The 19060-nt window shown below is 51.8% G+C and overlaps 8 protein-coding genes across 8 annotated transcripts; 5 read left to right on the top strand and 3 right to left on the bottom strand.

The window, feature by feature from the left end:
• Positions 1 to 1689: 1689 nt before the first annotated feature.
• On the top strand, positions 1690 to 3096 carry P170DRAFT_129071 (macro domain-containing protein). Its single transcript, XM_024842398.1, has 2 exons — positions 1690 to 2503; positions 2557 to 3096. The coding sequence occupies exons 1-2, from the start codon at positions 1878 to 1880 to the stop codon at positions 2975 to 2977; spliced, it is 1047 nt and encodes a 348-aa protein (XP_024708684.1). The 5' UTR covers positions 1690 to 1877; the 3' UTR covers positions 2978 to 3096.
• Positions 3097 to 3641: 545 nt separating this feature from the next.
• Positions 3642 to 5785, top strand: P170DRAFT_435030 (PLP-dependent transferase). The gene is made up of 4 exons (XM_024848852.1): positions 3642 to 4475; positions 4549 to 4895; positions 4960 to 5412; positions 5468 to 5785. The coding sequence occupies exons 1-4, from the start codon at positions 4088 to 4090 to the stop codon at positions 5708 to 5710; spliced, it is 1431 nt and encodes a 476-aa protein (XP_024708685.1). The 5' UTR covers positions 3642 to 4087; the 3' UTR covers positions 5711 to 5785.
• Positions 5786 to 6025: 240 nt separating this feature from the next.
• P170DRAFT_380058 (Zn(II)2Cys6 transcription factor) lies at positions 6026 to 7659 on the top strand. Its single transcript, XM_024845516.1, has 3 exons — positions 6026 to 6097; positions 6155 to 6400; positions 6468 to 7659. Exons 1-3 carry the CDS (start codon positions 6064 to 6066, stop codon positions 7616 to 7618), a joined length of 1431 nt encoding a protein of 476 aa, XP_024708686.1. The 5' UTR covers positions 6026 to 6063; the 3' UTR covers positions 7619 to 7659.
• A 345-nt stretch (positions 7660 to 8004) lies between these two features.
• Positions 8005 to 10408, top strand: P170DRAFT_473250 (uncharacterized protein; the record flags this gene model as incomplete). The annotated part of the gene is made up of 2 exons (XM_024853022.1): positions 8005 to 8459; positions 10333 to 10408. The coding sequence occupies 2 exons, from the start codon at positions 8005 to 8007 to the stop codon at positions 10406 to 10408; spliced, it is 531 nt and encodes a 176-aa protein (XP_024708687.1).
• A 477-nt stretch (positions 10409 to 10885) lies between these two features.
• Positions 10886 to 11979, top strand: P170DRAFT_404443 (cysteine-rich secreted protein; the record flags this gene model as incomplete). The annotated part of the gene is made up of 2 exons (XM_024846529.1): positions 10886 to 11387; positions 11459 to 11979. 2 exons carry the CDS (start codon positions 10886 to 10888, stop codon positions 11977 to 11979), a joined length of 1023 nt encoding a protein of 340 aa, XP_024708688.1.
• A 393-nt stretch (positions 11980 to 12372) lies between these two features.
• On the bottom strand, positions 12373 to 15843 carry P170DRAFT_129196 (threonine/serine exporter family protein). The gene is made up of 2 exons (XM_024842400.1): positions 15720 to 15843; positions 12373 to 15588 (listed from the first exon to the last, which is right to left on the bottom strand). The coding sequence occupies exon 2, from the start codon at positions 15412 to 15414 to the stop codon at positions 12817 to 12819; it is 2598 nt and encodes an 865-aa protein (XP_024708689.1). The 5' UTR covers positions 15415 to 15588; positions 15720 to 15843; the 3' UTR covers positions 12373 to 12816.
• Positions 15844 to 16029: 186 nt separating this feature from the next.
• Positions 16030 to 16784, bottom strand: P170DRAFT_129179 (uncharacterized protein). Its single transcript, XM_024842399.1, has 2 exons — positions 16660 to 16784; positions 16030 to 16579 (listed from the first exon to the last, which is right to left on the bottom strand). Exon 2 carries the CDS (start codon positions 16532 to 16534, stop codon positions 16142 to 16144), a length of 393 nt encoding a protein of 130 aa, XP_024708690.1. The 5' UTR covers positions 16535 to 16579; positions 16660 to 16784; the 3' UTR covers positions 16030 to 16141.
• P170DRAFT_435034 (uncharacterized protein) lies at positions 16238 to 17007 on the bottom strand. Its single transcript, XM_024848853.1, has one exon. The coding sequence runs from the start codon at positions 16769 to 16771 to the stop codon at positions 16580 to 16582; it is 192 nt and encodes a 63-aa protein (XP_024708691.1). The 5' UTR covers positions 16772 to 17007; the 3' UTR covers positions 16238 to 16579.
• Positions 17008 to 19060: the final 2053 nt, after the last annotated feature.

Below are 19060 nucleotides of genomic sequence, written 5' to 3' on the forward strand. Positions count from 1 at the left end.
TTTGGCTTTCGAAGCTCAGCTTATGTGGGTTGTGCTGTCAGTGGTTCCCACCATGACTAAGTTTGTCCCGGACTCAATATGCGTGAATATCCGTCTTCTCTTTCGCTTCGGATCCAGAGCGCCCGGTTTTGATCGGAGATATGTGAAAATGGGTCAATAAATGATCCCCACTCGACGGAGGAGTGTCGAAGGTTTACTAAATACCTCCCTACCTATACTAGGAAATAGTGGCCAGTGCCCTTCTGTTCTATGCAAGGCACCAATGACAGCTGTCATTGACCGCAGTTCGCGCCGGCAAATATGGAGATTGGAGTATCTTCCGCATTTCTGGTTGACTTTCGTTTTCGCTTGGTTAGTGTCGTTTCTATGTTTTACTCTGCCCCTCTTCCTATAGGCCGATATGCAGGGCAAAAAGGCAACCGGATTGCCTATCAGGCTGCGAAATAAAATAATACGATCGGTGGAACCCAGTTGAGATCTGAACCGTACCACCAGATTGCCCTATCGCTGACGGTGTTCCATCGGGGTACGATTACTGGTATAGATACAAATGACCAGGTTTGTACCTTACTTACGTACATACACATTTACATACAATAACATACGTGTAAACCGTGTAAGCGCCTTGCTTTTGAGTTTTACCGTGTACGAGTTATCCTCCCTCTATGTCTTGGATCGGATGAACAGCTGCAGGGTGATGTGGCAATGCAGATAATTAAGCATGCATAATGAGACTTGGCGGATATGGTCTGGTTGCCCACTGAGATCCCTCCGGGGTAAGGATAACTGAACGAACAGCGCGGATGATCTCGCATGAAGACAGGACTGGAAGAGAAAAGACAGAGATAACCCTTGCTTTAGGATTTGTTCGGCCTTGCGGGGTGGCAGGATGGCAGTGCAACAATACGTGGCCGGGGGAGATGTCTTGTTCTGTTTAGTTTCAAAGTGAAGCATGAAGTCTATAATCAGCTTAATAGTGAGGCTGAGGCTAACATTGCATACATGTGCTCTGTATATCCGTTACAGGTCACAGGTATATCGGGGTATATTGTCGGAATCGGGAAAGGGGGATTAAACTCGTCATTTTAATATGGTGCTCCGTGTTATGCGTCTACGTTGGATTAGGAGGTGTCATATTGGAATTTGTAAGACCGTTGGATCGAGTTGCTGGGCTGTGTGGTATCAGCTGGTTTAGGAAGCCGTTTTCTTCCCCATGAAGTATTGATATAAATCCGGACCTGATTCTATGAGTTAAGATTGGTTAGTATTTGTCACCACCGATCTGGTCTGATCTTTGGCCGGTCAAATCCATCGGATCACTGAGTCTGATCAAATGATTGGTGTTCATATGAGCATCTCAATAGGTGCTAGACGCTTGCTGCGGGAACTAATGGCAATATTTGATCCAATACTGCACAATATAGAAGCTATACTGGTGATATATTGAGGGACATAATGACAAATTCCCAAGTATCTCAATTGGACCGGAAGTTGAAGCATAGCAAATGATACTGCCCCAATGTCTGGAGTATTCCGGGGTCATTTGTTTATTAGGCACACTCTGATGGAGAAATCCGCACGATAAGATAAGAGTTCCGTTATCGATAACCGGAACAATCCTGTGGAATCACGTGCGGGGAAGCTTTCCCCTCCGCCTGTCACGACTGACTTGCCTTCCTTCCCCATCATCATCGTCTATTTAAAGACCGTCCTTATCAACAGCCTAAGTGGGCCTCTGCCTTGGGCTTCTTCACACAACTAAGCTTCACTGATCATCACTTCATTGTTTATTCATCCAGGGTACAACCCCTTGTCTCAGCAGAGTATTGCTACCTAATCCCACTCGTGTTAAATCGCATCTTACCCCGCGACTTAAGATGGCCGTTCCTATCAGCGAAATCCCCACCGTTTCCCTCCTCTACAGGCTTAGGCGCTTGGTTCCAGCCTCCTCTCCCCGCGCATCGCCCTCGAAAACCTTCAATGATACTATCTCGCTTATCCGGAATGACATCACTAAGCTGCACGACGTTGATTGCATCGTCAATGCTGCAAACGAGACTTTGCGTGGAGGCGGTGGCGTCGACGGGGCCATTCATGCCGCTGCGGGCCCAGACTTGTTAAACGAGTGTCGCACCTTGGGGGGTTGCGACACCGGCGATGCCAAGATCACCTCGGCCTACGAGCTTCCCTGCAAGAAGGTCATTCACGCTGTTGGCCCCATATACGGGCTAGAGAGGCGAAGCGGCCCGAAGCAACCGGAAAATCTCCTGCGAAGCTGCTATCGGCGCAGTCTCGAGTTGGCGGTCGAGAACAACATGAAGAGCATCGCCTTCTCGGCTCTCAGCACTGGTGTATATGGATATCCGAAGAGAGAGGCGGCCCGCACTGCGCTTGACGAGACTCGCAGGTTCTTAGAGAGACCGGAAAGCATTGGCAAATTGGAACGGGTTATCTTCTGCAACTTTGAAGCAGCTGATGAGGCTGCCTACGAGGAGTCCATTCCGTGAGTTCAGTCGTTCGATTGTTTATGATGTGCTGATGCTGACTTCTTTCCAGATTGTTCTTTCCTCCTGTGGACCAGGACGTGCCTCGTTCCAGTGATCAGGAAACAGATCCACAAGCACAAGATGACGGTGAGTCTTCGCCGTCACCCGAGTTGCTTGCAGCTAGGCTTCCTGATCCACCTACCGTGGACCCTGCTTTGGAGGGACAACCAGATGCTAAAAGATTCAAGGCCGATACAGGTCATAAAGGAAGGCCTTCAGGAGACATCTCGATGAAGTCCGATGAAAGGAGCGAAGATGATTGGGAGGAGGTTTCTCAGATTGATGACGGTCGGACAGAGAGATTGGATGACGAGCCTGTCGAGGTGGGTCGACCTCCGTCTGCCGGTGACGTTCAAAGTGTACAGTCAAGTGGGATTATCGATAGTACTGAGTCTCACTCTTCAGAGAGCTTGATTGGTAAGGACTGGTGATTGCCTGTTCTGACTACGTGACTTATGAATTAATGTCTCCGGCGTTATGGAATTTCTGATGCTTTTCTTTCTGAATTTTGCCATCAGCTATTACTGTTGAGCACAGCAGTGCATGATTATTAGTAAACATGACACATCCGGAAAATAATATTTTGTTTCCGTGGATTTCTTTTAGTATTCCTCCCTGCCCTTGGATTTTTGTATTCTAGCAAGTACATAGAGCTTCCCATGGTGGCGTATGGTTATTGCTTGTTTGACATGTTGTTTGATATTTGAGGAATTCCATCTCGCAGTCTTGTCGACTATGACCAATCCATACTCAGATTCGAGCCCTATTTCGTTGAATTATGATAGTTCACCCAGTACTTTGAGGAAAGACCTGATATTTAGTTCCGAATCATTTTGAAGCAATCAGGATTCTGACGCATTCCTGATAGAAACCAGTCGAAGTAGTTTCGTGAGATCCACCACCCCATGATTTGGAGAATTCTCTCGTAGGGCTCGTCTCGATCGCCAATGATATTCTTCATCCTTCTATAGAGGGGGGTGGGTCGCCTCTCTCGGTTATAAAGAATCACATGTGAGCTACTAAACAGATAGAGAATTTCTTACCTGCGCTGAACTTCTAGCGTATGAATCGGACTTGGTTAGCCATGATGTCTACCAAGTCCGATAGTTGGTAGCACTGAGCTGGACACGCATGCATATCTTCGGCCATGACAACCAATCCGAGTCTCCGACGTAGCATACGACCGACGAATCTGAAATATGACTCCTACCCGAGTGCAACGACATCCCAGCTCCTCTGTCGGCCTGTTTTATCGCGCAAATGAGATTCGATGACCGATGCCAATCCATGTGGATCCGACAAAGATTTCCCCTTGCGGAATAGCGTGCCCTGTATACATTCACGGAGCAACCCATTTGTCACCGTGGTGAATGTCGCCAATGACGGCGGAATGTTGTCAGAGGGCACAATGCGGAGTTATTTCATTCCTTGATTTATAAAAGGGCTGGAGTTTTGCTCGTTCTGGCAGCTGTGCGGGTTGCATTCAGCATATAGCTCACTTCTCGTTTTCTGTTTACTTTTTACTGCTTTTGATTGACATTATGGGTGACTACCAAACTCCTGCGGTTGTTGCTTCTGCTACCTCCTCGGCCGATGCAGCGGCTTCAAAGCCAGGCGCTGAGACCACCAGTCCTCAGGACGCAATTCTCTACCGCCAGCTTCGCCAGAAGCCTTTGAACATCGTCGGAGGCCGAGGCAGCTACATCCTGACCGATGACGGACGGGAGATCTTAGATGCGACATGCGGCGCGGCCGTGTCTTGTCTCGGCCATAGCGATGAGCGTGTCCATGGCGCCATCCTCGAGCAACTGCAGAAGATCCCCTACTGCTATTCTTTATACTTCACTAATAGCGCGGCAGAGCAGCTGGCTAGGTTCTTGGTCGATTCGACAGGCGGAAAGATGAGCCGTGCGTCGATTTTCTGCTCGGGTAGGTCATTCAACGTCCTCCTGCCTTGGCTTTTCGATATTCCGGTTAGGAGTTGAGGGCTGACAGCTGGTAGGAACCGAGGCCGTCGAAGCTGCTGCCAAAATGGCCATTCAATACTTCACCGAACTGACTGTGCCTCAGCCGCAGCGCGTCAAATTCATCTCCCGACAGCAGTCATACCATGGAAATACATTGGGGTCGTTAGCTATCGGACACCATGTCGCCCGTCGAGGGATCTACGAGGAGTTTCTCTCCAAAAACGTCTCCCATATCTCACAGTGCTATCCGTACCGGAACATGAAGCCCGACGAAAGCGTCGACGCCTACGTCGCTCGACTAGCGCAGGAGCTGGACGACGAATTCCACAGACTAGGCCCTGATACTGTCTGCGCCTTTGTGGCCGAGACAATGGCCGGCGCGGTACGTTTCTAAATTGCACGTATTTTCCTGCGTTCGTCGCTAATTCATTGGGGCGAAATGACAGACCCTCGGATGCGTCCCGCCCTTGCCGGGGTATCTGAAAGCCATGAAGCAAGTCTGCGAGCGACACGGCGCGCTGTTCATTCTTGACGAAGTCATGTCTGGCATGGGCCGTACCGGAACCTTGCACGCGTGGGAACAGGAGGACGTCGTGCCTGATCTGCAGACCATTGCGAAGGGCCTGGGCGCTGGCTATGTGCCTGTTGCGGGCCTCCTATTCAATAAACGCGTTGTTGAGACGCTGACGCAGGGGACGGGCTCGTTCGCGCACAGCCAGACATACCAGGGTCATCCTGTCTCTTGCGCGGCTGCATACAAGGTGCAGACCATCATCCAGGAGGATAACCTGCTAGCGAATGTGCGCGCCATGGGCGAGTACTTCGGCCAGCTTTTGAGCGAGAAATTGGGAGGTCATCCTCATGTGGGTGATATTCGGGGCCGAGGGCTGTTCTGGGCTGTGAGTTCTCGATTATTTTGGCTAGTAGTGCTGCGTGGATGCTAACGGGTTGTAGATCGAGTTCGTGGAAGATAAGAGCACGAAGAAGCCGTTCGCGCCGTCTAAGGCCGTGGCATGGAAGGTCCACGAGGCTGGCTTGAAGCCTGAGCATTGCATCTCGCTTATGCCAGGGAATGGGGGAGCTGATGGGAGGAATGGAGATCATATCGTTTTGGCGCCGGCATATAACACAACGAAGGAAGAGGTGGAGTTGATCGTTGAGAAGACGGCTCTTGCTGTTAAAGATGTCCTCGGTTGAGGGTTACCTCGAGATCGACTTGTTGCTTGATATATCTTTCTACTTATGAATTTAATGGCCTATAACGTTTCCCACACCATCAGGAGCCCGTGTATTTCCGACATAAGCACAGCCTTTCTGATTTCAGAGATAGAAGCGAATATCTGTTTCAGAAATCTGGATAGTTGCAAAATCGCAACCCATCTCCTAACAAGCCATTGTCGTTTACTGACAGTCAACTTCATGCTATTCCCGAAGCGGAATACGAATCCTTCCCATCGACCCAATCACCGACCGAAGGCCGGCGGGGAACTCAACTACAACTCCAACCCAGATCTTAAATCTTCCGTTTCTATTCATCTTTCATACCAAAAATGACGCGCACGACAAGCTCGAGGTCGCGGACTGGTACGTGCGTGGACTAAGCCCGATTATCTTGATTCAAGAAACTAACGAAGCCGGCAGGATGCATCCCATGCCGTCGAAAACACCAAAAGTGCGACGAACAACGCCCCATTTGCTCGTTTTGCTCTTTCCGCGGTATGCAGTGCCAGTATCCTTCGGGCTTGAAATGGATGCGCCAGACCGAGCCCATGACTTCTAGGCATCGGCCTCGAGCTCACCGCGCGGGAGCTCTGTCTGTCTTAAGATCCCCTGCACCTTTTGCGGATACCTTCCGCTCGACGGAGGAAAAGGCCGCCTGGGAGTATTGTATGTAGTACTCCAGCACTATCTTTACCAACAGGAATGACTAGATAGGCGAGCTAACTACATCAAGACACCCGACTCGTCTCGTCCAATGTTCCAGCCCTGGACGGACCCGAGAACCCCTACCGCAAGCTCTCCATCACCGCTCTCTCGTCTCCCATCCTCCTCGAAACCATCATCTGCATCGCAACCGAGCACATGCTCAACTTCGGACTAGGCAGCGTTCCTGTCGCCGCGGAGCGCCAGCAGCGCATGCTCCGATCCATCCGACAGAGCCTCCTGACAATCGAGCCAGGCCAGACCCATACCGATCCGACACACGAGGCATGTCTCGCGGCAGTCGTACTGCAGGGTATCGTAGTCGCGCAGCGCCCAGACGGCGTTGTCGAGCCTCACATCAAGTGCGCATCGTTCCTGATGCATGCCCTGGGCTACTTCAATGACATATCCAACCACAACCCCCTGGCACGGATGACCGCACAGCGATTCGCCATGGTCGATCTCATGCTCGCCATCTCGCGACAACGTCGTCCATTCTCCCCGGTCCAGTTTGTCCTGCACCAGCCCGATGAGGCTCGCTGGGATGGCACGGAGCCCTCGTTCTACGAGATGACGGGGTGTCCGCAGCCACTGATGTGTTTTCTTGTGCGCATCGCCTATCTAGCATGCGATGTTGACGATCGGCTCGACGCGAACCTGCCGATCCACGACATCCTCAATCAAGCGTTTACATTGGAGACCGAGCTCCGTGCGTGGAATACCCGATACACCGGGCTCGTCCCCGACGAGCTCCCATGTCCCCGGTCCCCGCTGGACATCTTATCCGAGTGCTTCTACTGGACCGCCCATCTTCTCCTCGCTCGTCGCGTCTTCCGCGATCCCACCCGCAGCCCGCGAGTCCAGTATCTCGCGCACACCTGCTTCCGACTGATGGATCATCTGCCGACGGGCTGCGGACCGGACTCGTCGCTGCCGCAGCCGTTCTATCTTGCGGCGCGAGAGGCCATCACGGTCGAGGATAGGAACTGGGTGAGAGGGAAACATGAGGCCATGACGGCTTATTATCGCGAGCAGCAACGCCATTCGGCGATGGAGTTGACGGAGAGGATTTGGGCGAGGGGCGATGAACTCCGAGGGGCGAGTACAAGTGGAGATAATCAGTCTGTCGAGGATCGATTCGTTCGGGATTTAGATCGCGGGAGCTCTTTATTCATTTTCTAATTGCGACGTTGTAAGGGTGTTTATGCGTTATAGCGATCTGGCGAATGATTTATGAATTTCACGTTTTATTAATTCACTCTTAGATCCCATGCTGTATAGCTCTTCTTCAGTCGCACATTGCATCATGATCGTGGAGCTATACGAGGTGGGACAAAACTTACCTCCCTCTCCCGTAAGTATGCACCGCTCAGCACCGGATTGGCCGCACCCCGACATCCCAAACAGGCAGGCAGCTGGCAGGTCGGGTCCAGGGTCCATTTATTGGAACATAAGTATAACCCACTCCACCCCGAGCCTCCCCGCATCCGAACCAATGCCCAACTCACCTTCTCAACCCAACATAAACCAACCCACGTCCCGTCAGACCAGACAGAAACCCACATAAAATGTCCTCAAGCAAAACATCCCCCACACCAACAGGAACAGCAACCCTCCTCCTCGAAACCGCCACCAAGCTGATCACCTCCCTCCCCAAATCCGACACCCACTCCGTCGCCAGCGCCGCTCTCGACTCCGCGGGCAAAATCCACACCGGCCTCAACGTCTATCACTTCACCGGCGGGCCGTGTGCGGAGCTCGTGGTACTGGGCGTCGCGGCCGCCGCGGGCGTCGGGGTCGGGTTGAGCGCGGAGACAACGCTGACGGCGATCGTGGCGGTCGATAATAGCGGGAAGGTGTTGAGTCCGTGTGGGCGGTGCAGACAGGTTTTGGCGGACTTGTGGCCGGGGATTGGCGTGGTGGTGGATCAGGCGGATCGGGACGGGGCGGGGAATGGGGAGGGGGAGGAGGGGCAAGAGAAGGTGTTGACGGTGATGAGTCTCGGGGAGTTGTTGCCTTGGGGGTATGTTTGGGATTATCAGGCTTGTGGATTCGGTTTTCAGTGTTTGCATTGTATGGCTGGGATGGAGGCCTGGTTTCGGGGTGTTGTGGCCTCGTGGGTGTCGTGGTGTCATGTGGTCTGGCGGGGAGTATAAACCCCCCCCCTCTTTTGTTTCTTTCCTTTGGATTCATCTCCGGCGTTGGGTGCATTGTTCTCCACGATGGAAATTGGATGAGTTGGTTGGCGATTATATGGCGTTTCATCAATTGGATCATCATGCAGATGTTCTCACATCAGTTTTCATTCATAATCATCACTATGGCCATTGTGTCGATGACTTCTGCGCCTTCACAACTACCATCTCAAACACGGCATGGATCTTTCCACCCGAAATCTCCTTCCAGCTCCATCGTCAGCCCAACACTCTCATCAGTTCCTCCATCATCCTCAGCACGTAGTTATCCTCCCTCAACCGAATACATCGTATTTTCCGTCGCATGACACTCAACCCACCAGCTGGGGCCAGTCGCGGACCGAGCCCGCGCTGTAGCGACAATAGATGAAATCATACGGCGAGTTCTCTACCTAGGCTTCTCGCCGTCGTCGATGTAGAAGCTTACATTATATGGCATGCAGGCGGGCTAGATCTGGCTGAGAACTACTCTCTCGCGACATCCTCTGCGACGGGATACACGCCATCGACGTCTAGTACCCAGGTTCCTATGCCGGTTCCTATGTCTGTATCAATGTCTAGAACCCGCTTATTGTGAAGATCCTTGTTGCGTTATGTGGGGAATGTTACATACTAGTTCGAGTGTCGCGCAGAAGCGAGATGCAAAAGACGATCCCTTCAGCACGAAGCTAGTTGGAGATAATCGAAGGCGGGGAAACCGACAAGTAAGCACTAAAGGAGCAGAGAATGCAAGAACGGATCTAAATAAAGTTGTTAGATGAGCATGGCCGATGTAACCGAAGACTTACGACAGGAATCAGGAATGCTTTGAAGGTTAGAGACCTGTTGTATACGCTGTAGTATGTGCCACTCGAGTACCTCACAGAGTATACAGCAAAGACATGACAAGAGAAAAGAGATAAGGGGCTGGAAGGTAAGGTACTACACTGATCATGTTAAGGCCCTGTCAGAAAGGCTCGCAATTGCTCGCATACACTTAATCCCCGAGTCTCTATACCCAAGTGCCACCGTATCTCTCAGCGTAAGTTCAATCCCAAACATAATACTATGTGTCAACAAGAAGCCAAAATCCAAACCCCAAGCATACACTGCTAAGCCCGAACAAACCAAACACGCCCACTCCGTAACTCATTACCCTAAACAAAAGCCCATGCAGACAGAGAGCGCACCAGCTCTCCACATCCCCAAAAGCAAACAAACCAAGTGCCGGCGCAGCTGAGCTGAGCTGAACCCCTCAAACAAGTTTGCCCTGGATTTAAAATTTAAAAGCGCTTAACGAAACTCCGCATCTGCAGGTTCGCTGGCTTGGAGAACGCCACGTTCTGAGTTGCCGAATGAACGGTCCGAGTTTCGCAGGGGTCGTGAATTACTTACGTAGTTCATGCGCGGGTTTGTGGTGGCTTGCATTGCGTCTTTAGTAAGTGATAACTCTTTTGGGAAGGTGTTTGGATCTAGGTAGGTGGGAATGGGAATACTTGTTAAGTCTGAGGAAGTGGGCTGTTACGTGCATGGATGAAGCTATGTTCTTTCTTGGCTTGAGGGACTGGATGACCGCTGATGGTTTCCAGGCTTGGTATCCCTCTCTGAGTCCATGAAGTATGGCGAGATAACGACAGAGGGTTTATTCTTTCAAACAATAAAAACAAAGCCATTGACACTGTAAAATATTATGACTATGATTCTGACCACGCCCTTGACCAGATCCTTATTCACTACTACCCATTCAAACCTCTTCTCTGCCCGGAAGTTCGAAAGTAATACCAAACAGCCTGCGTAAACATGCATACGCACAGACATGCAGCTCCAGACAAACTCTCGCTACCTGCACGAACATGTTGGTTCGGCAGTCCCGGTTGCCTTCGGACTGAGCGGCATGCGCCTTCACGCAGTTTGCTGGCTTGCGTCTGCTTACTCCACATGGAGGCGTCAACGACAGGAAAGGAGCAACTCTCGGGCTTCAAACATCGCAGTCCAGCCAGCCATCGTGTTCGGGGATCGACTTCAGCTCGCTGGATTGCGAAGATCAGACCTTCTGGATCCCGATGGGCGGAATTCAGCTGGGCATGGCGTGTCTGAAAGAGCATCATCGTTCGATTTGAGGGAGGGGAGCCTTCACGGCATGGTTTAGTTGATGGCTTTTGCTGCTGAGTTTGGAATATAAAAGAGGGAATGCAAGCAACTCATCAGATCTCTTTCTTCCATCATCAAACACTCAATTCCCCAATCAATCTCGTGACCAAGAATCCCATTCAAGATGAAATCCCTCACCCTCTCCCTCGCAACCACCATCCTCCTCTCCACCACCCCCCTCGCCGCCGCAAAGACCTACACCACCAACATCCCCGTCAAGGAGATCTCCGGCGCGTGGACCATCACCGGAAACGCGATCACCTGGACCGAGGACGGATTCAAGACCTCGATCGACTGCGACGACCAAGCCGGCAACAAGAAGCTCAGCCTCAGCGGCGACAAGAAGTTCGCCGGCTGCTGTCTGGCCGGGCAGAGACTCCTCGGGTCCCCCGCCACAGCGTTCGATTGCTGCGCCGAGAACCATGATCTGGTCGGCTCGAAGGAGGCTGGTTACAGATGTTGTCCTGAGGGTGAGACCTATGACGGCACCACCTGTAAGGCTGCGGAGCCGGTGTGTCAGAACGGCAAGGTGTTGAAGGATGGGAAGTGTGTTTGTGGAAAGGGGACGAAGGAGGATGAGAATGGGGTTTGTAAGGCTGTGAAGTGTGATTCCGGGTTGAAGACTGGTATATTTCCCCTTTTCCCCTGTCCTTTCCCCTATCCCCTGATCTTAGAATGAATGAACTGACCCAACCAGGAAAATGCTACACCTTCACCGGCGAAAACGGGCACCGCCTCGGCTTCGGCGGCAGCTGGTTCATCACCTCGCCCGAGAGCATGTCGTTGAAATCCGGCCGGTTCAAGCTCTGCAAAGACGAGGCGTGCGCGGCCGGCGAAGCCATCAGCCCGGCGGACCAGATCTTCATCAAAGACATCCACGGCAACCCGGGCAACGGGCTGCTGCCGAACCGGTGGCTGAACGCGGCGATGAACGGCAACCACGTCGGCAAGACAGACCAGTTCGCGCAGGCGGGCAAGTTCGCGCTCACCAAGTGGCCGTGCGGGAAGTACTGTCTCGGCGGGTTCGAGTACGGCTTGGGACCGGCGTGTCCGTCGGCCACGCCCGCGTTGACGTTCTTTCAGAATGATAAGCAGGCGTGTGTCCCGTTTGAGCTGACGGAGGTGCCGTGTGATGTGAAGGCGGAGGAGAATAACTGTATCTGGAAGACGAGTGCGGATCAGTGCTGTGGGGGTGTGGTGGATTGCAAGGGGCGTTGATTGGAGATTTTGTGGGGTGCGCTCGGTCTGAGGTGTTGGTGGATTGGAATGGCTGAGTGAGATAATGAGAAGTCCAAGTGGTTGGGTTTGTAGACAGTGGCGTGTGTTTGTTGACGGTCTTAGGTTTAAGCTGCTAAGGGGATGGATGTTCTAGTGTAGGTGGAGAGACTGCGAAATCAGCTAGGATGTTGGGAGCTTTCTGGAAATGATAAATGATTGCGAAACCCGTATCTACGACTCTTGATAGGAAAAGCTGGTCTACATTTTCGATGGAATGAGCCCAATTCCAATTTCCAGGCACAGCCAACTCAAACTAGATGAGCTTGACTTACTACAGCCCTACTCCAAGCCCCATGTTCACTCCAGTTTACAAAGTAAAGAAAACCAATTGTCGTCACTCATAAGATTGTCTATGTCTGCTATACCCAAATATAAACCAATACAAATAAGCGCCTAAACTAGCAGCCAACACCAGAGTAAACTCCAGAATAAAAACCAGCATTGTCCAACCATTGTGATCCAATCAAAATTCAAATCGCCTAGGTCGCTCGCTAATCCGGATAAAATCGAACCATAGAAAAGCACAAATTGATCCTCAGAGACAAAGAAAAACAGTTAAGGAAATTTACCAAAGAAAGACAGGCTCAGGGCTATATATGATGCAAATATTCGACAGAGAATGATGGTCACGCTGAAATAACAAGACCTCGCACAGGCAAGAACGAAAAGAACAGTCCAAATTGAGATAAACATGGAAGGAAAGATAATCAATGAGTGAAAGGATGACGGTGTGATGACAAGACAAGGAGAATTAAGCAGTGTGCTTTTGTGTAGGGATTAGAAACTGAAGAGCCCGCTTCGTTTCTTTCCAAGAGGATAAACAACCAAGGCGGCGAGGAAGAGCCCGACGGTGAAGCCGATTGCGACCTGCACCATCCCGTATCCAATGTCGAAGACGACACCGTGAAATTGGTCCTGCGAAGGAGGACTCTGTGTCATGTTCTTGGCGGCATCCATGAAGCCCTGCGTCCCGTTCGAAACGACAGCGTAGGGCGAGTTTTGAGAGGTGATTTGCTCGGCCGATGCGATTCCTGATATCAACGATCCGCTAGCGGCCAGGCCGGATGGAACAAGAACGAAGATAGCCGGCAGCATCGCGGCCGCAGCGAATCCGTGTCGGAGTCGGCTGTATAGATTGCCCAGGATCCCGATGACAAAGGCACCAAGCGCGTTGGAGACCTGTGTACTAGAGGAGAATCGCTTCGCGCCAAAGTAGTTGGTCACGTAGCCAGCAAATGCGATGACCAGCATCATAGGGATTTGCTTCCATTTCGCCTGGTTGACAAGCGCAAGGCACAATGTAAAGCAGATGACGAAAGGGAAGCGCTGAAGGTATTCGTTTGTGATCGGGCTGGCCGGGCAGGTGTATTCAGCGGAGGCATCTCCGTCTAACAGGCCATAAACTGCAGTGCCTATTGTGATGCCAAATCCGAGGAATAAGGAGTAGATAATAGCGTAGACCATGCGCACAGACCCGGCAACGATGCTGCGTGACTGCAGCTCCAGACTGGCGCACAGCACCATGTATCCGGGCAGTATGAGAGCGATCGACGATTGGGCCAATGCCGAAAAACAGAAGAGGCGGTCTCCATTGTATCGAATGCTACCGAAGGCCCGGGCCAAGAAGGAAGTTAGAACCGCGGCAGAGATCTCGAACACGTTCGAGTACAGATCCGACCGAGGCGACAAGACAAGTTGCAGGGTACCAAGGAGGCACCCGAGCAGGAAGGCGATGGGCATGTCGATGGGACGCGCGTTGAATGCAAACGGACCAACAGATGCGCTGGCACATCCATGCACCAGGATCAAAAGCCAAATCGGGTACTTGTTCTTCTTCTTCATGATCTCGTCCAGCCGCTGGATGGCCTCTTCGATGCCAATCACGTCATGGATAACCTCCTTGTACACGGCATGCACGTCGGAGAGCTTTCCCAAGTCGATACCCTGAGGAGATCGGACCACTTTCACCTCGGTGGTGTGAGTGGACACATCATCGAAGGAAATGATCATACAGCCAGGTATGTACAGGAACTGGCCGTCAATCTCCAGGACACGAGCGGTCATCTTCATATACTCCTCCAGTCGGTGGGTGGGTGCCCCGTACTTCATCAAGGCTCGGCACAGTCGGATGAGGTATCGCTGGCGAGACAGCAGCTCGGCAATGTGGACGGTGACGCGGATCTCGTCTTCCAGCTGGGGTTTACCCATCCTTTTCGGGACCACCGGCACGGCTCCGCTGCTACGCGAGCGCTTAAGCATCGAGATAGGGGAGCTCTTCGCTGTGGATCCCGACAGTGAGGTCATGGACTGGTTTGGTGATTTCTCATACCACTTCCGGGGCTTCTGGCTGGGGTCCGGGGACAAGCCTCGTCCGCTAAGGTCGCCAGAGCTGCTCTGGCGCGAGTGGCCATAGCCATAGCGACCTCGCGGGGGGAGGTTGTTGGCGGGTTGGTCGTAGAGTTTCAGAAGAGACGAGAGAATGCCTCCTCGGTAGTGGGTCGGCCGTTCGACGTAGGCGTCAGGGTCCCTCTCCTCCATGGGAGTGGCTTGGCCGGAACGGAATCCGGGGGAGGGGGCTCGGATCCGAGTGATAAAGCTGAGGTCTTTGCGAGTCATTTGTCGCACGAGTTGATGGGCTTCGGCGGTGCGTGTTGAGGATCTTCCGTCTAGTGGGGCGTATTCATCGTCGTCGGAGAAGTTGTATTGCTTTTCAGGGAGGCTGATCATAGGAATTTCATCACCATCTTCTTCGAATGGAAGAGCCGCCTCTGTGGGGGTTGACGCGATCGATGACGGCAGACTGGATCGAGGACTTGGTTTGGGAGATTTGGAAGAGCGGCCGAGAAGGGAGGCGAGTCTCTGGGCTCTCTCTTGAGCCGAGTGAATGGCTCTCCCCTTCTCATTACTGACCTCATCGTCGCCGACGAGCCCGGGGGAGCTCGCTCGTGAGTGGATCTTCAATCCCGTGGCACCTACCGGTGAGCTAGAGCTAATATCGACCAAGGGCAACGATTGGGTGTCGGTGGGAGCTCTCTCAGTCGGAGGAATGCTAGCAGTGGGCAACGGCCTCTGTGGCAGCGATGAACCCCTTCCATCGAACAAGGTTTCTGACGGTGATCCTGAAAGACATGCGGAAAGCCCCTCCTCGCTGACGCTGAACTTGACGCGATTCGCGTTTTTGAGAATGCCTGCATTCCTCTGCTTGCCCTGATATGGACTAGGGTCCATCGACCGTTCCTGCATGCTCTCATTGGGGGTAACCACGGGTGAGACACGCGGCCCTACAGATGATCTGTTGTAAGGAGGCCCGGATACATCAGTAACGCTCGAGCGCCGGGACGATGATATTGGTAGATCAAAATAGCCTCCAGCCATTTTCCCTTCTTGTGGTACCTCCTAGGATTCTTTACGAAACTGAGCGAGATGAATCTGAACAGGGGGAGGGGCTTTCCCTTATCCCTTGAGGATACCCTCTCTTTTTTTTCTTTTGTTCTTCCTGTTGGGTTGTTTTTATTCGGTAGAGGTAGTTTGTGTTGTTTAGGCGACGGCCTAAAAGATGGTCAGCTAACAGATTGCATCACCAATGGATTCTCCTGATTGACTTATGAGGTCAAGAAGACGTACCGATGGAAATTCTTCCAGGAATAGTGAATGTGCACGGACGTGGAATATAGCAGTACCTTTGGAACCAAACCACTATGGACGAGGCAGTTGGATGTCTGGAAGGAAGGGGTGATGGTCCCGCTACAAAGAATGGTGGTACGTCACCGAGTCATAGTCAAAATGAAGGCGCAAATCAGGGCGTCCAGAAGAAATGTCCTAATTGCAAGAAGGAAAACAATCAAGCGAGGGGGCCCAAATGAATCGGGTCGGTTATGATGCAAGAGGTAGAAGAGGGCAGAAGAGGAGCTCCAAATCGTCCGACGTAGAGAAGTAGCAGTACAACCCGATAGAGACCAGTAACCAAGATTAGGGCACAATCTTGATCATATGAAAGGGAAGGAAGCAATTGAACAGAATTCTGCGCGGACTTTTTCTGTCGGATTGTGTAGCAAGGTGGCTTTCGGAGGAATAAAAATTAGATATTAAATGTGTCCCACCGTCAAATAGTGCTTATGACAATCAGGACCTGGGTTAAGGGATATAAGAAGGACCAGATGGAAAGGAGAGGAAGATTTGTATCAAACCGGGGTCCATTGCCACCATGATAAATCACCGGAAAGGTCGATTGGCGTGACGAATCTGGCAGATGAATCACAGACCCCGGGGCCCAGGCAGGGAATTTCGAAAATACTGTAAGTTTAGAAATTAAATAGATCGTTCCAGTTTCCCAGGGCCCCAGCCAATGGCTGTGATTCAGAAGATCCAGAATAGAAAATAAGGATAAAAAAAATTCGGAAAAGAGGGTGACACCCAACCCCAGGGGACTAGAACGGCGTTCAGGCATAAGCAGGACAGCTCTTTTGCGACTATCTTGGACTGGGGCCACGGTCATGGACGGAAGCGGTTCCACGGGCTCCACGATAGGGTACCACAATAGCTAGGAAACAGGGTCACATTGGCTGGGAGGAACCAAAGGATAAGCAAGAAAAACAATAAGGGCGACCGCAGCTAGCTTGCCTTTTCCCCTCTGCTTGCTTGCTTGCTTGCGGGAGCTTTCTCCTATCCTTGATTTCCTGGGTTGTGGGATGGCGTTGTCTCTCGTCCGACATTTTTGATTCTCCCTCCACATTGTCTCTCGATATTTTTTTCTATTTCTCTTCCTTTTTTGCATCTAATTTTCCTCAAAAAAATCGATTATTCTGTTATTCTGTCGAAATTCGAAACAATATAATGTTGGGCTGAATTGTCGAACAACCCCACCGGGTGGAACAGCCTGGATCATCCTTCTGGAACCTCTCAAGCCGCAAGAACAATGGATCCTATTGACAGATGCGAAAGGGAGGAACGAATACGGCCTCAGAGTCAGCACTTAGAACTTTTTTTTCTTTTTCTTTTTTTTTTTTTTTTTTTTTATCTCGGGGGCAAAAACCGTAGTGGATCCACCGCGCCCCGAAGGAACAAGTTTATCATGGATTTCATGATAGTGATTCCTTTCTTAGCGCCCGAGCCGGACCGCGGACCAGAGAACCCAGGGACAACAGAGAGGAAGAGAGAGACAACAAGAGGACCCACGAGAATGATCGGTCGGTCTGGACGCGGATCCCGTAAATTTTTATTTTCTTTTTTCGCGCCGGTCGGTCAAGGAGGGATGGGATTGCGCGAATAGGAGAAGGTATCGTCAGCACGTCAGGATTCTCGGCAACCCGATGGCAGAGAAGGTCGAAGCCGATAGGATGATTCGTGGTTATCGGTCTTTCCACGCCCCCCTGAGCGATAGAGGAAGTGTCCATGCATGACGAAAGCTCAGACTAGATCGAAGTGATTCCTTGTTCCCAGCACGCCATCATCGTCATCGACAGAGAAAAGGGGAGGCGAAGGGTGGGTAAGTTCGCGTTGTTGGTTAGAGAGCTAACAGGCGAGCGAACTGCATTACGAAGCTTCTGGCGGGCTCTGGAATCCATCGGGATCGTCACATGAGACGAGTAAGCAATGCATGGACCAGAGGGACAGAAGAATACAGAGATAGAACAATGGCCGATAAAGAAACGGAGGGAGGTGGAGGGGGGATGGAAGGGAGGAGGGGCAAAAGCGAAGAAAGCGAGTGAAGGTGAGGTTGGCATTGGACTGCTGCAAGTCACGCCTGCAGGTTACGAATCCCTCCCTTTGGCTGGTCGCCCCTGGTGCAGCGCGATGGTCCCTGATGATCAGCGCCAAATGACCGACTATAGCCTAAACTGAGGGATTGACCGTTGATCCGGTGGACTCTATGCAGGACGCACTGGGCACCCAAAGGTCCGTCCTTTTCTCTTTTCCTTTTTTTCCTTCCTGTCCACGCGAATTGCTTTTGCCCCTTTAATTGGGCTGCACACCGGCTTTTTGATATGAACTCCCATAGCTGCCCAACTGCAAGCTAGTCTCGTAGATGAAATTGTCTAGGTAACCGTTTCGTGCTATCGACAGGTCCGTAGCTACTCCGTAGTCCGTAGGAAAACGGCCTGCCTCGTGGCTGGCCTTTGTTTCAGACATACGGAGCAGTTGACATTGGAGCTTGGAATGCTTCCGATGGTTTCAGGCAACAACTCCTTACATCGGATTAGCATTGCTGTCGGTCATGTCGGATCCACTTTTACACAGCCCTGAGCCACTGATCCATACTCATTCTGCATTGTCCTGCGACAAGGGAAATCGCTAAAAAAGACTATGCGTTTATGATTTTCATGATTGACAAGAATAGCGCGACCGGTCCAGCGGGAAATATTCTTAGAAACCGACAGAACATCTTCCGTCTTCTGGACCTGATCTTCCACATAATTCTCCCGGCTCAGGCGGTGCGAAATGTTTCGTCTCAAACATGTGCAATTTCCACATCTCGCCTGTATGTCTGACAGTTTCTCTCCCATGATGTCAGGCTTGCTCCCAGCTTTTCAGTGACAAGCGGGGTGTTACACAACCGTTCTTCTCACCCCGTCATGGCCGACGACTTCCCAGCCCATCTGCTGGGGCTCGCTCGATCGAGACGAATTGGGGGAGGGGAAGGTCCGAAGCCCATTGCGTCCCGGGGACTTCTGTACGATGCGAGCCAGCTTGACTTGGAACCCTGTTTCAGAACCGGTGAGAGAAAGGGTCAATAACCGCACACACCCGGTCAACCCCAGCCCTGTGTCATGATTTCATCATCCCCATCACAAATCGCCATCACCGTCCCCGAAAAAACCACTTTGCTAGCCGGCCGCCATGTCACCCAACGGGATCCGATTCATTTCCCTGCGCGACTGCGAGAGGATGCCTGTGCGACACGCAACAGTGCAGGGACCAATACCTAATTCTCGTTCAGCGAGCTGAGGCAGAGGCGCCTGCAACGAGCCTCGCGTCATACCGGGGAGAATGACATGCCGGGCCGGGACGCGGATGTATGTGC

Source organism: Aspergillus steynii (assembly GCF_002849105.1).
Source record: "Aspergillus steynii IBT 23096 chromosome Unknown P170scaffold_2, whole genome shotgun sequence".
Taxonomy (NCBI): Eukaryota; Fungi; Ascomycota; class Eurotiomycetes; order Eurotiales; family Aspergillaceae; genus Aspergillus; species Aspergillus steynii.

Excerpts from the sequence above, each read along its gene's own strand:
- P170DRAFT_380058 (XM_024845516.1), top strand. The coding sequence starts at position 6,064 with ATGACGCGCACGACAAGCTCGAGGTCGCGGACTG. Across the intron at positions 6,098-6,154 it reads AAGCTCGAGGTCGCGGACTG|GATGCATCCCATGCCGTCGA; the intron begins GTACGTGCGTGG and ends CGAAGCCGGCAG. Across the intron at positions 6,401-6,467 it reads AAAGGCCGCCTGGGAGTATT|ACACCCGACTCGTCTCGTCC; the intron begins GTATGTAGTACT and ends AACTACATCAAG.
- P170DRAFT_129071 (XM_024842398.1), top strand. The coding sequence starts at position 1,878 with ATGGCCGTTCCTATCAGCGAAATCCCCACCGTTTCCCTCCTCTACAGG. Across the intron at positions 2,504-2,556 it reads GCCTACGAGGAGTCCATTCC|ATTGTTCTTTCCTCCTGTGG; the intron begins GTGAGTTCAGTC and ends ACTTCTTTCCAG.
- P170DRAFT_435030 (XM_024848852.1), top strand. The coding sequence starts at position 4,088 with ATGGGTGACTACCAAACTCCTGCGGTTGTTGCTTCTGCTACCTCCTCG. Across the intron at positions 4,476-4,548 it reads TGCGTCGATTTTCTGCTCGG|GAACCGAGGCCGTCGAAGCT; the intron begins GTAGGTCATTCA and ends GACAGCTGGTAG. Across the intron at positions 5,413-5,467 it reads GCCGAGGGCTGTTCTGGGCT|ATCGAGTTCGTGGAAGATAA; the intron begins GTGAGTTCTCGA and ends AACGGGTTGTAG.
- P170DRAFT_435034 (XM_024848853.1), bottom strand. The coding sequence starts at position 16,771 with ATGTGGAGGGAGAATCAAAAATGTCGGACGAGAGACAACGCCATCCCA.
- P170DRAFT_129179 (XM_024842399.1), bottom strand. The coding sequence starts at position 16,534 with ATGACCGTGGCCCCAGTCCAAGATAGTCGCAAAAGAGCTGTCCTGCTT.
- P170DRAFT_129196 (XM_024842400.1), bottom strand. The coding sequence starts at position 15,414 with ATGGCTGGAGGCTATTTTGATCTACCAATATCATCGTCCCGGCGCTCG.